Source organism: Bos mutus, chromosome 14, assembly GCF_027580195.1.
Source record: "Bos mutus isolate GX-2022 chromosome 14, NWIPB_WYAK_1.1, whole genome shotgun sequence".
Lineage (NCBI taxonomy): Eukaryota > Metazoa > Chordata > Mammalia > Artiodactyla > Bovidae > Bos > Bos mutus.
In genome coordinates, this window is record NC_091630.1 from 19959942 (window position 1) to 19973058 (window position 13117).

At 35.5% G+C, this 13117-nt stretch overlaps 1 protein-coding gene across 5 annotated transcripts in view; it reads right to left on the reverse strand.

Annotated features, from left to right (window-relative positions):
• Nucleotides 1-13117, reverse strand: part of UBR5 (ubiquitin protein ligase E3 component n-recognin 5) — a 137706-nt gene that overhangs the window by 35358 nt on the left and 89231 nt on the right. For 4 of the 5 annotated variants that reach the window (XM_070383072.1, XM_070383071.1, XM_070383070.1 and 1 more), the window contains exons 23-32: nt 9455-9606; nt 8929-9024; nt 8430-8553; nt 3047-3144; nt 2236-2384; nt 1827-1918; nt 844-990; nt 632-750; nt 421-547; nt 209-338 (exon numbers count right to left, since the gene is read on the reverse strand). In XM_070383072.1, the coding sequence (XP_070239173.1) occupies nt 209-338; nt 421-547; nt 632-750; nt 844-990; nt 1827-1918; nt 2236-2384; nt 3047-3144; nt 8430-8553; nt 8929-9024; nt 9455-9606 (1234 nt within the window). The remainder of the gene's footprint in view (nt 1-208; nt 339-420; nt 548-631; nt 751-843; nt 991-1826; nt 1919-2235; nt 2385-3046; nt 3145-8429; nt 8554-8928; nt 9025-9454; nt 9607-13117) is intronic. The other variant, XM_070383073.1, reaches the window with a different exon arrangement.

Genomic DNA, 13117 nt, shown 5'->3' on the forward strand with positions numbered 1-13117 from the left:
ATTTGTATTTAGAATGAAAAAAAGGAGCTCTCACTGATTGACTGATTTAAAATGAGAAATTTAAATCACCTCCAAAATTCCATCCCCCTTAATGTAGTATTTGATTAGTGCTTACTGGTCCATGGGAGCTTGAATTAGTAAAATTTTGGGAAACTACGTAACACGTGCCCTTTTCATGTGCTTGTAAATAACCATTCAAAGGACTTACCAAAATGTCTGCTGTACACTTGACTATAAGGCAGTGAGTGAAACAGTCCAACCGAATTGTGCCACTTTGTTGATTGAGGTACACTTGCTCCTCTGGCAAAAGATGGCCTATCCTGCTGCTGGCACTGAGACTTGAGGGGAAAGAAAGAATGCACTGTAATTGCCTACACTAACACAGGAAACAAGTCTAAAAAACTTTCAATGGATACATACGGGTCTTTATTCTCCTGTGACCCAAACATAATCATAGATTTCAAAGCATTCCAGTCCTGCAGAACACGCTCCAAAGCAAGCTGGGCAAATCTTGGGGGCTCTAAATCATGATCAGGCATATCTGAATCTACAAAGAAAAGAAGAAACTGTGGGTAAGGCAGAAATACACATGCTGGTTTTCCTGGGTGTCATAAGCGTCAAATCAACTCACCCTCAGGACTGGCTGTCTTCCGGTTACGATCCTCCCTGATTCGAGGCGGTCTGTACTGGCAGTGCTCCACCGTCTGCCTCGCAACTGTCTGCACTAAAAAGAGTAAGAGGTGCTCTCCTCTGCAAGACAGAACATTGTTATGAGGAAGAAGGCTATTTACCTGTGCTGTGCTTTCACAACTTAATTTATGCCCTAAAAATCCCACGACTTGCCTGCTATTTGGCAGAGTGACCAAATTAGTAGCAGTGAGCAGGCGATAAAGTAGATCAAGACGAGCAGATTTCTGTCCAGCAATTAGAGTTTTACATTTACATTTCTCCCAACAATCACAATAGGCTGTCGGTGATGTACGTTTGAGTCTAGAAAGAATTCATATACAAATACAAACACAGAAATTTTTAAAAAATACAAAGGCCTATACTGATATTACAGAGGCCTAACTCATTGAAACTCAAGAGAAACCTTGTTAACTTTCAAATAATGCAGCAAGGATCACTTCAGTGGTATACAGTCTGTAAAGCAGTACGAGAGACGAGGCATCTTAACTGTTTTGTCCACCACCACGTAGTATCTAGCACAGTGACGGCACTTGTTAGTAAGCAATCAGTAAATAAGCAGATTATCACTTTGAGATATTTAAATAAGATAAACATATTAGCCAGAATTCTTTTAATAAAAATTATAAGTATCAGTATAGTATCTATAAAAAATTTCCACTTCTCCCACATATTTATTTATTTTAAAGCACAATAGATGGTTTTTACAAACCAGTTCTCTATTAACTATTACATCTATAGCACAGCCATAGGTGATGTCCCTATTGAGACCCTGAGGCACTGCAAATGTTAGTGCTGGGGTATTTTATGCTTCTTAGGTCTATGAGTGTGAAAACTAACTAGCCATAGCAACTCTATTGCTAGATGAAGGTTATTATATTTAGTTTAAGAAATAAACAAGGCACAGGCCAAACCATGACTCCCTTAATGCCTTAATGCCAGCTAACAGACCACACTACAGGGGACCTGAGACTTTGGCTGGAGAATACAGACAAAAACATTCTGTATATATATGTTTCTTAAAAGACTGATCCTAGTTACAATGTATGATCACATATTTCTTGCATATCAGGCTATTTTTAATACGGCAGTATGAATCTAAGTAGTTTACAGCATTAAGAAACTAAAATCGCACTCACTTGCAATCATGACCTTTATGACAAACCCTTGCACATTCCGTACAACAACAGAGCGACTCCAACAAGCCACAAGTACGACACTCAAAAATATCCTAAAATTAAAAGGATATACTTTTTAAAAGAATGATATGTATATCTCAAAAGGATTATTTCTGGTATTTTCTAAATTCAATCACAACAACAGTAGAGCAAAATTAATATGCTCTGGAAACAGTCACAAATGGATACACAAATGGGAATCAAAAATTACCAGAAGAGCAAAAATAATTTATATCATCCAAAAAAAGTAGCATAATTAAACATTAGACTTCCAATTCCAAAGCTAAGAGCTATAACTCCAGTGATGGTCAAAGAGAAGAAAAGAAAATCTGAAGATAGCACAAATATAGGTAAATGTAAAATAACTTACCTGGTTAATGTGCTCTGCTCCAGTCCATGTAAAACTGCAGGTATCATTACAACATAAGACATATAAAGGAGAGTCATCAGGGTTGGTACCTGATGGGCAAACCATGCCCATAAATACATCTTCCTCTTTTTCACTTGAGGATACTTCAGCTAAGATTAAAAACACAGTAGTTCACACATCAAGAAAGAACTTAAGCACTACTTTCCTCAAATGGAAAAGTTCTAACATGTTCACAGTATAAATCAGAAACTACTACATATTAATAAAATAAAATGACATACAAAGTTAACATTGCAAAGAAATCCAGTCAATTCTGGTGCAAAGTAAAGCAAAGTGTAATTACATCATAACCACACAAGAGAACAATACAAATACATCAAACATCAGCCATCTAAGTGCTCAACTCTACATTATGCAGTTAAGATTCAAGTTCTAGCTCTACTGAACAAATTATACAGATAATCACATAAATTAGTCACAGCCACTATTTTTCAAAAGATAGTCAAACTTTTACAGATTCACAAAACTACTGAATCTTTTAAAGGCTGGACGGCAAGAACTGATATTCCTTAACACTTTCTATTAGGCGGTAAATCCCAGTCAGAAAGAACAATAAGACATCTGGTCTGTTCTTTCCATAAAATTTTATCACCAATACCAATTAACAGGCTGACAATATATGCTTGAAAAAAGTACATGAATTTTATACATATACACAAAAGAATTAACTTGATAGTTTCTAATCAATTATAGAAGAGAATCTAGTCAAATTAAAAAATAAGCAACTCATTTAGAACTTGAAATAAATTACCTTTTGCAATTTTCTGGGCTGTTTCTAAGATGGTAATTGCAGCAGGATAAGCTCGGCCACTTACAGCAGACATAAATGGGGTCATACCTCTTGCATCCCTAAAATAAGAAAAATTGTATATAAAAATAGTATCAATTATTTTCCTTCCTGATATTATAAAAGAAACATATGTTCAGGATGAAACAAAAAACTAGTTATGTTTTAGTAAATAATGTCAGTGCTCAAAGAAAATCATTGGTGATATTTTCTGATCTCATATTATCTCTTAAGAAAGTCACTTCTGTGGAATCTTTGTGTCTCTAAACCACGCTTTCCTTTTTTGGCTTTAGTGACTTTAAAGAATATAGCAAGGGTTCTGGAGTAAACTAATACTTTCTAGATGTGGGCATAGTAACAGGCTCTATCTCATACAATTTTGAGGAAGAATAAAAGAATTATTACTTCAATTCAACAGACTGCTTAGCAAAACACATGTATTCGGTAAGTGTTAGCTATTATTATTACTAAGAATTTTCACTTTAAAATGTACTTTAAATATTCTTCACTGAATTTCTATTCCCTTCTAGACCCTTGCATTTCCCAAAAGTCAGTTTCTCAGCCATTTGTACCTCCCTCTCTTCCATTATAGCAACTACCACTTCTCTCACAATAATTCAGTTCCAACATCTACACTTGCTTATTTGATAAGGCTATTTAAGATTTCCCAATGATACTTTACATTCAACATATCTAAAACTCAAATAATCTTTCTCTTCAAAACCGCTCTCTATCTAACTTATTTATGTCACCCAACAGTATCACTGTCCCAAGTAACTTCAGACAAAAAATGTGGATTCTTCATGAAGTCTTTCACCTAAACCATGTTTTAATGCATCTTTCTTTTCCACTTTCAACAACTCTTTAATTCAGTTTATTGCAACACACACATTAAAGGTTATAACAAACATATAAAACATACTTGACTTGACTCTCCTTTTTACTCTTGCCTATTTTAATCTCTTTTATACCACCACTTTGATAATATTACAGTCTAACAAAGGCAGTTATTCAGAGCACTGAAGCTCAAAGAACAGAGACCAAAGTGGTGATTGTGACCCATTTTTTTTTTCCAGATTCACTCGCAATTGTTCTCTTCTAATCCTTCACTCCGAACTGGATGAATTATGATTTCTTAAAATACTCATACTTCTCAATGTTGTTGTTCCTTCTCCCTATTTTTCATGGTTCTACTCAAACTTAATCTTCATAAGGCTGCTTTCTGTATAATGAACACATTTCTCCCTCCTGTTACTCCAAAGTATACTTATGTGTCCTTTTAGCCAGAGTCAACCAAGGAAAAAGTTCAGATAAGTAAAATCAGAATTCAAAGAGAAGTTATACCAAACAAGTAACAAAGCATCGTAAGAGACTTACTACAAACAACTGTACACCAATAAAATAGACAACTTAGAAGAAATGGATAAACCGAGAGACATACAATCTCCCAAGACTGAATCAGAAAGAAATAGAAAATATGAACAGAATGATTATCAAGAATGACACTGAATCACGGGTTCCCTGGTCTAGTGGCTAAAACTCTAGATAAAATACCAGCAAGCCAAATCCAGCAATACACTAAAAGGATTATATACTATGATGAAGTGTGTGTGTGTGTGTGTGTGTGTGTGTGTGTGTGTGTGTGTGGGGGTGTGTGTGTGTTGGGGGCGGGCACGTGTGGCTTTATCCTAGGATGCAAGTACTGTTCAATATCCACAAATCAACCAACATAATATACTATATCAACAAATTATAAAATAAAATGGTAAGATCATCTCAGTAGAAACAGAGAAGGACTGAGACAAAATTTAACATATGATAAAACCCTCTAGAAAGTGGATATAGAGGGAATGCATCTCAATATAATAAAGGCCATACACTGACAGGCCCACAGCTAACATCACGATAAAAGGTGAAAAGTTGAAAGCAAGTCCTCTCAGACCAAACAAGGATACCCACTCTCACCACTTTTATTCAACAAGTATTTTAAGCCCTAGCCACAGCAATTACACACACACAAAAAAAAACAAAAAGTATCCAAATTGGAAAGAAGTAAAATTATCACTATTTGTAGATGATATATACTATATACAGAAAATTCTAAAGATGCCACCAAAAAGCAATTAGAACAAATAAATGAATTAAGTTGCAGGAAACTAAAGTAATATGCAGAAATCTGTTGCACTTTATACACTAACCACAAACTATCAGAAAAAGAAATTAAGGAAACAGTCCCACTTATGATCGTATCAAAAATAATAAACTACCTAGGATACATCTAACCAAGAAGGTAGAAGACCTATACGTGGAAAACAGTAAGACACTAATGAAAGAAATTTAAGATGACACAAATGGAAAAATTAACCTTGCTCATGGATTGGAAGAATTAATATTACTGAAATAACCATACTATTCAAAGCAATCTACAGATTTAACGCAATCTCTATCAAAACAGACATGACATTTTCCACAAAATAATAAAACAAAACCATGAAACATCCCAAACAGCCAAAGCAATCTTGAGGAGAGAAAAAAAAAACAAAGCTAGATGCATCATGTCCCCTGACTTCACGCAGCACTAACAAAGCTACAGTAATCAAATGGTGTGGTACTGGCACAAAAACAGACACATTCTGTCAATGGGACAGAACAGAGGACCCAGAAATGAACCCACACTTACATGGTCAATTAATCCACGACAAAGAGGTAAGAATATACAAAGAACAAAAGACAGTCTTTTCAATCAACAGGACTGAGAAAACTGGACAGCTAACAGCAAAAGAATCGAACTGGCCTACTTTCTCACAATATATAATGAACTCAAAAAGGATTAAAAACTTAAATGTATGACCTGAACTCATAAAACTCCTAGAAGAAAAAAGAAAACAAAAATAATATGCTCTTTGACATTGGTCTTAGGGTTTTTTTTGGCTCTGTCTCCTCAGGAAGGGAAACAAAAGCACAATCAAACAAATAAGACTACATCAAACTAAAAAGCTTTTGAATACCAAAGGAAACCATCAACAAAAGGAAAAGGCTGCCTACTGAATGGGAGAAGATGTCTGTACATGGCATATCCATTAAGGGGTTAATATCCAAACTATACAATTTAACATCAAAAAAAACCCCAATCTGGTTAAAAACTAGGCAGGAGACTTGAACAGACATTATTCCGAAGGAGATGTAACAGATGGCCAAAAGACCCATGAAAAGATGTTCAGTATCACTAGACATCAGGGAAATGCAAATCAAAACCAAACCATAGTAAGACATTACTGCACACCTGTCAGAATTGCTATCAAAAAGACAACAAATAAGACGTGCTGGCGAGGATGTGGAGAAAAGGGAAGCCTTGTGCAGAACAGACTCACAAATACAGAGAACAAACTGGTGGCTGCCAAAGGGGAGTGGGTTAAAGGAATGTGTGAAATAGGTGAGGGAGACTGAGGTATAAACTTTCAGTTACAAAATAAATAAGTCATGAGGACCTAATGTACAGCATGCTGCTGCTGCTAAGTTGCTTCAGTCACGTCAGACTCTGTGAGACCCCATAGACAGCAGCCCACCAGGCTCCCCCGTCCCTGGGATTCTCCAGGCAAGAACACTGGAGTGGGTTGCTATTTCCTTCTCCAATGCATGAAAGTAAAATGTGAAAGCGAAGCCGCTCAGTCGTGTCCAACTCGCAGCGACCCCAGGGACTGCAGCCCACCAGGCTCCTCCATCCATGACATTTTCCAGACAAGAGTAACGCAGTGGGCTGCCACTGCCTTCTCTGAATGTACAGCATAGGGAACTATAATCAATTATACTGCAATAACTTTCTATAGTGGGAGATGGTAACTAAACTTATGATCATTTTGTAATATGAAAAAAATATCAAATCAGTATGTTGTATACCCGAAACAAATATAATTTTAAGTCAATTCTACTGCACTAAGAAAAAACAAAACAAAACTGAGTTATCTCCATGGTAAATAATACACCACACAGGAAACTGTTAGCAACTCTGGAAAATTCTCCTATTTTGCAGTATAAAAAAAGCAAAAAAGGGCCAGTTTGATAATCTCTACACTTCTCACCTAAATGTCAGGCAAAAGAACACCACCTGTCTTAATATCAGCTTATTAACACATCAGTTTATTAATCCGGTGTTTTCCAGATATATATTTTCTTAAAGAGGAAATAGTAAACCGTTTTGAGGGTACTAAAATAAAGGACTAGCGAAAAAGAAATTAATTGCAGAAATACAAGATGGATTAATAACAAAGAGAAAGGGAACAAGAACATAGAATAACTTTTCAGACACCACCACGAGAAAATCATAAAAAGATAATATACTTAGAAATACCATAAATGCAACAAAAATGACAACTGAAATGAAAGCAGAAAGTTGTATGTGTGTGTCTATATATATATATTTTTATCTATGCCTCAAACTACAAATTAGTAAGATGCTTCTGTAGTAATAACTATATTTACAATCCAAAGACTTTATCTTACTAATGGGGCAGCCTTCATTAAAGTAATCAAAATTTCATAAATGTGGTCGTTCTCATCCTAAGAGTAGTAAGGCTTAAACAGGAAAACTCCCTTGCCCTCAAAAATACAAAAAACTCAAAACATCTTCTTGTACTTAAGTAGGAAAAGTGGCATAAGGGTTAGGCATAAGGGAATTTCAGTTCTGTAAAAAAGACACAGACCAGGTCTGAAATTCCAGCTATGCCACTCACTAGGTTTTGGGATCCTGAGCAAGTTCCTGCAAACTATCTACTCCAGACAGTTATATCTAGAATAAAAGAATTAATGCAAGTAGAATTTGGCACAGATTAATAACTATTAATCTGTTATAATCATTAGTAACTATTATATAATTATGAGTCTGTAAAGGAAGATAAACAACCATACTAAAAGTAGAGATGTAACCTATTAATGGTTAATGAGCATTTACAACAGAATATTTACCAAGAAAGTCATACTTCTAGTATAAAGCTTGGGAAAGAATCTGTACAATTTTTAAACTTCTCCAGGTGACAGTGATATAACTAACTTATGGATTCAACATCTACGGGTAACTATACTGTGATCTTTTTAACAAATAAATATACACCCTGATCAATCTAACATATAAAGATACACCCTGTATTCACTTAGTTTATCTGTATTATATTCAGAAAGCTTTTTTCACTAAAGATAGGTTAGTAACAGAGAATACAATGCTAAATTGTGATAAATTATCTTAAATTCAATTAAGATAATTGTTGTTCCATATACTGCAAAAAGACTGACCTAACAACACAAAAAGGAGTTAAGCCAAATCTTTATCTCAAAAGTATATTAAACTTCTTACTTGGCAGAGAGGAGTTCTCGAAGATAGGGCTGCAGAACAACACTATCACATAACAATTTTAATATAAAATGAGCATTGGCCTTTCGATCCTTGGATTCTACTACAGCTGGCTCTGTGGAAGGACCTGTAATTAAGCACATCCATTTGGTAACAAAACAAGAGTATACAAAACAAGAGTGAAAGACTATTCTAGAATAACATACCAAGGATCTTTAAAATATACCACCAAAACAATATTCTGGTATTAGTAACAAGTTAATAACTTCATGACAGAAAATTTAAACATACTAACACATTTTACAAATCTCAACTGATGAAATGCATGCCCATACACACCTTAACTTCACTGACATATGGAAGGTAAGTCAGAGGATTAGACATATTTCAAGCCAAGAAAAGTCTCCTTGAGATAAAGTGTAGATCTCTAGAAATATATATATACAAAGTGTGTACTTTATCTTCCAAATACACAGGTAGATAAAATAATAGAGATTCTCACCTGGAATGGTGGAGGTGCTTGGTCCTTGACCGGTGCCAGTCGCTGCTGTGGTAAGAGATCCCACAGCAGGGGCCAGGATAAAATCAATGTCACCATCTTTCAGTAAACAGAACAGCAGGATGTACATCATTATAGGAAACATATCCCTACCATGCTCATTTAACTGGCCTTAAGGCTTTTCTCTGCAAGCCAAAGGTCAAATCGGACAGAGGTTTCAGTGGAAACTTTTTTCCCAAACTATAAGAGGATGAACACACTAGACAAATTATTGACTTGATATAATACTAATTGGCTTCTTATCAGTATAGAAATACATATTTCAGTAGGAGAGGGCTATCTAACAAGACTTTCTAGAATTTTAATTTTTAACTTACAAACACCTTAAACCACATCTTCATAGACTAGTTATAATACTCTTTATGCCAATTTTTAACTATTTCAGATTTCTAAATACCCCACTGAAATGTTTCTTTTCTTTCATGACATTATCTTTTTGTTTAACACTAAACAAAATAACAGGTCTTACCAGGATCCATTGCAGGAGGGTCAGGAACCCAACTAGGGGGAGCTATAGGAGGTGAAACTGGATCTTGGTGGTCACTGGATGAAGCTCCAGCTTCATGTCTACCCAAACCAGCTGCTCTCAACGAACGTCTCATCATTTCCCGTAATCTCAAACTAGAAGAACATGGACAAAATCAGAGCTCACTACTATGTCTAAATGTAACAATAAGGTGCACAGAACTTCTCATCTGAGAACAAAGTTTGTTCTACAAGCAAATACTCCAAGCAGGAAAGTGACACAAATGCCAATTCTGGAATCACGAAATAAGTCAGCAAGGAACAGAAATTCAACTGGGGGATCCCAGAACCGAGTTCAGCACTTAAAACCACTGTATTAAGCTCCCACACAAACTTAAGCACAGGGAACAAAAGTTGCGGTGAAGTAAAATTAGAAATAATCTTTTATACAGTAAAGATAAACGAACACCTGAACCTTAAAACAAAAAATTCTGTCCCCTGCTTATTACCAGTAAGAATTAAGTTTAATATATACATTAACAAAACATATGTATTAGCACAAAACCAATATTTTTACCCCACCAAATCCCTTTTCTGTGATCTCAAAAGCAAGTGAACTAATATCCACACAGTAAGTAGTTTTCAAACAAGACCAATTTAGATTAATTTTTTTTTTACAAAAAAAAATTTTTTAACAGTACAACTTCATCCCAAGGAAATCAAATAATGAAATTGGAGCTTATAAAATATGTTATTAGAATACTGTCTGGGCATGGATATATTTTTCTTCCTGCTATACAGAAAAAAATATGGCACAGGTGTGCACATCACTAAAAAATAATCACAAACACAAGACTTCATTCGGGAACTAGTGTATTACTTGTACAAAAATCTGTACCTCTGAATAAAAGCTTACAAAAGCTACAAAATTAATACATTAAGAACTAGCAGCAATTGAGAGAGCGCATAAGGCAAATCCCTTCACTCGGCCATGATTTTAGAGCTTTTAAATGAATAAAAAGTAAGAATTTAGATTTAAAAGCCAGGCCACACATCAGGGACTTCTTTCTCCTAGGCAGATTTAATCCCAAAGACATGACACTTCTGATGTGAAAAACCTAACATCTTACCACGTACACATTATATGTCTGCAAATAAGTAATTCGGAGTAATTTGTATTAATGCTTGAATTTAATCCAAGGGTAAATGTGTTTCTCCAGACCAATACACTTTCAGTTTCATAAAGAAAAAAAATTTTTAAAGCATTTACCAAAATATCTTTTAGAAGCTACCTTCAGGAACATACCTACTTTATAAGGCTTGTATATGATAATATATCTTTCGTTAGAGTAACTTTTTTGGAAGATTCTGCAAAGTAAATTTTAATGTCTAAAAAATATGTTAGTCATTATAGTATGCACTATTAAAAAATACCTACAGTTAATTGTTTTATGGTAACATGTCTTCTCTCTCCCAATTTAGAAGCTTTTATAATATGGAGGGGAGCAGGGCACAGTGATTTATTTCAGTCAAGGTCACTTCCTGTCCAAGACATCACCCGCAGACATTGGCAGTGCTACCCAAACAGCACCGCCCGGGTGACTGTTCACACTGTGATGCTCCAACACAATTGTAATTAAGCTCAACACAGACATTTAGTGTCCTGATGTGTCTTACTCAAAACAGAGAGAGAGAGAAAGAGTCAGCAATAATTGGGAAGCAGTGCAAATCACCTGAAAATAAATGCATGTTTTGGGCTTATCAAGAAGGCTTACACCAGGGTCACAAACGCAATGCCTACTGGGCCTGGAAAGTAAATAAATTGAGGAAAGGACAGTTAGGTGTAAGAAGTAGGGGGTCATGGCAAACTAGAAGTGTGCATGCTCGTCTAAAGGCATTCAAATGTTAAAAGAAAAAAAAAAATTTTAACATTGCACAGGCCAAACAAAACATATGGGCTATTTTCCAATCTCTAGCTTAGAGCAGATTAAGTATGAAGATAAACTGAGACCATAGTCTCATCTTGAACTTGCAAACTCCCAACTTTGTTGTTGTGATGTAGTCAATTCAATATTAAATGAGGGGTCATTCCTTGTCATTTAAAAAAATTGTCCTTAACCTCTTTTCTTCATTAGGTCTCGGGAACATTTTTAAATACAATGCCCAGCTCCTCTTACCGATTCTTTCAAAACAAAAAAAACAAAAAACAAAAAACAAAAAAAGAAAATTATTCTTCAAGATGTTGTACACAATTCATGAAGATTCACCTGTATCCTCAGTGGCTGAGGACAATACTGAGGAGATACCACCTTGGCTGCTAAGATTCAGAGTTTTGACATTTCTTCGTATAGGCTTGCCTGGAGTCATCGTATTTTCTGACAATATGGAAGAATTCAAGGATGATGTAATTTCCTCTTTGTAAGCACGTTATATCCATGCTACAGAAGCCTTAGAATCCAGTCATGTTCAAACATACCACTGTGACAAAAAAGCGAAGGTCATGTGTCTTCCAGATTAATAATCTCTAGAGTACATACACCTGTAATCAGATGCATCAATCAAGCCTTCCACTAAATCTGCCCTTTGAACTCAGGCACTATTCAGTCACATAACAAAACTTCTCAGTCAAATCATCATCTGAAGGCATTTAACAGTACTCCATTCAATATTGAAACTGCATCGGTTTTGAGCTTACAGCTCATGAATCCCAGCCTGCATAATCATCAAGGGGCATCGCCTAGAAAATCCATTGTAGGCTAGAGGAGGGTTTCACTTCAATGAAGCAGAGTCTGTGGACTTCCTACTGCCCGGCGTGGATAATAAGACTCCTGTGCTTTCATCTGTTCAACCGGCAGCCCTGAGTTTGAACTGGTTAAGAGCACTGCAGTGAAATCTTCGGCAAATGCCTCAAAGGAGCTTACTCTGCAAATTATTTCTGTGAGCAACACATCACCCACTCTTGAAGCTCCTTTTAGTCTTTGCCTTCAAAATAATCCTTACATGAAAAAAGATGGCAGCACTGGTATTGGACAACCATATCAGAGTCCAACTTGATTTCAACCTGTGTTTTCCCTGAGGAAATGAAATACCTGAAATAATTCAGACACTAATTTCTTCATGAAGAATTTAAGTCGCTTTCCATTTTAGACCAAACACTTTGTCTGCCTAGTGAAGTCCTGAATAAATAAGCTGGTGATAATTTCCATTTTGCATAGTCTAGATAATGTTTCTGTATGGTTTTAAATTATAATTTGGTCATCCATAAATAGTTTTTGATAAATCTCACCTCAGAATGTTTTTGAACCTGGGACGCTCTCAGGTTGGAACCAATTTTAGAAGAATCATTTTTAAAAGGGAGAGTTGAATATAGAACAGCAAATAGGCAAAGAGAGTCTTCATTTTAAGTTGACTTTACAACATGAGCAGAGTAAGCAGTGCTTCCACATTAATGATTTGTGAAGCATCCAAGAATTCTGGCTCTCATGTCTAATATAAATGTGCTTTTTCTCTTCAGGTAAAAAAAGAAACACCTATATCCTGAACTCTTTATAGTCTTCATCTATTCAAACATCTAGTAATTTTTAATGTGTTGTAAGTTTTGTCCATCCCAGAACTCTGAAGGCCTGAAAATTTTAAATACCGAACATTCATAATATACACCAGCTTT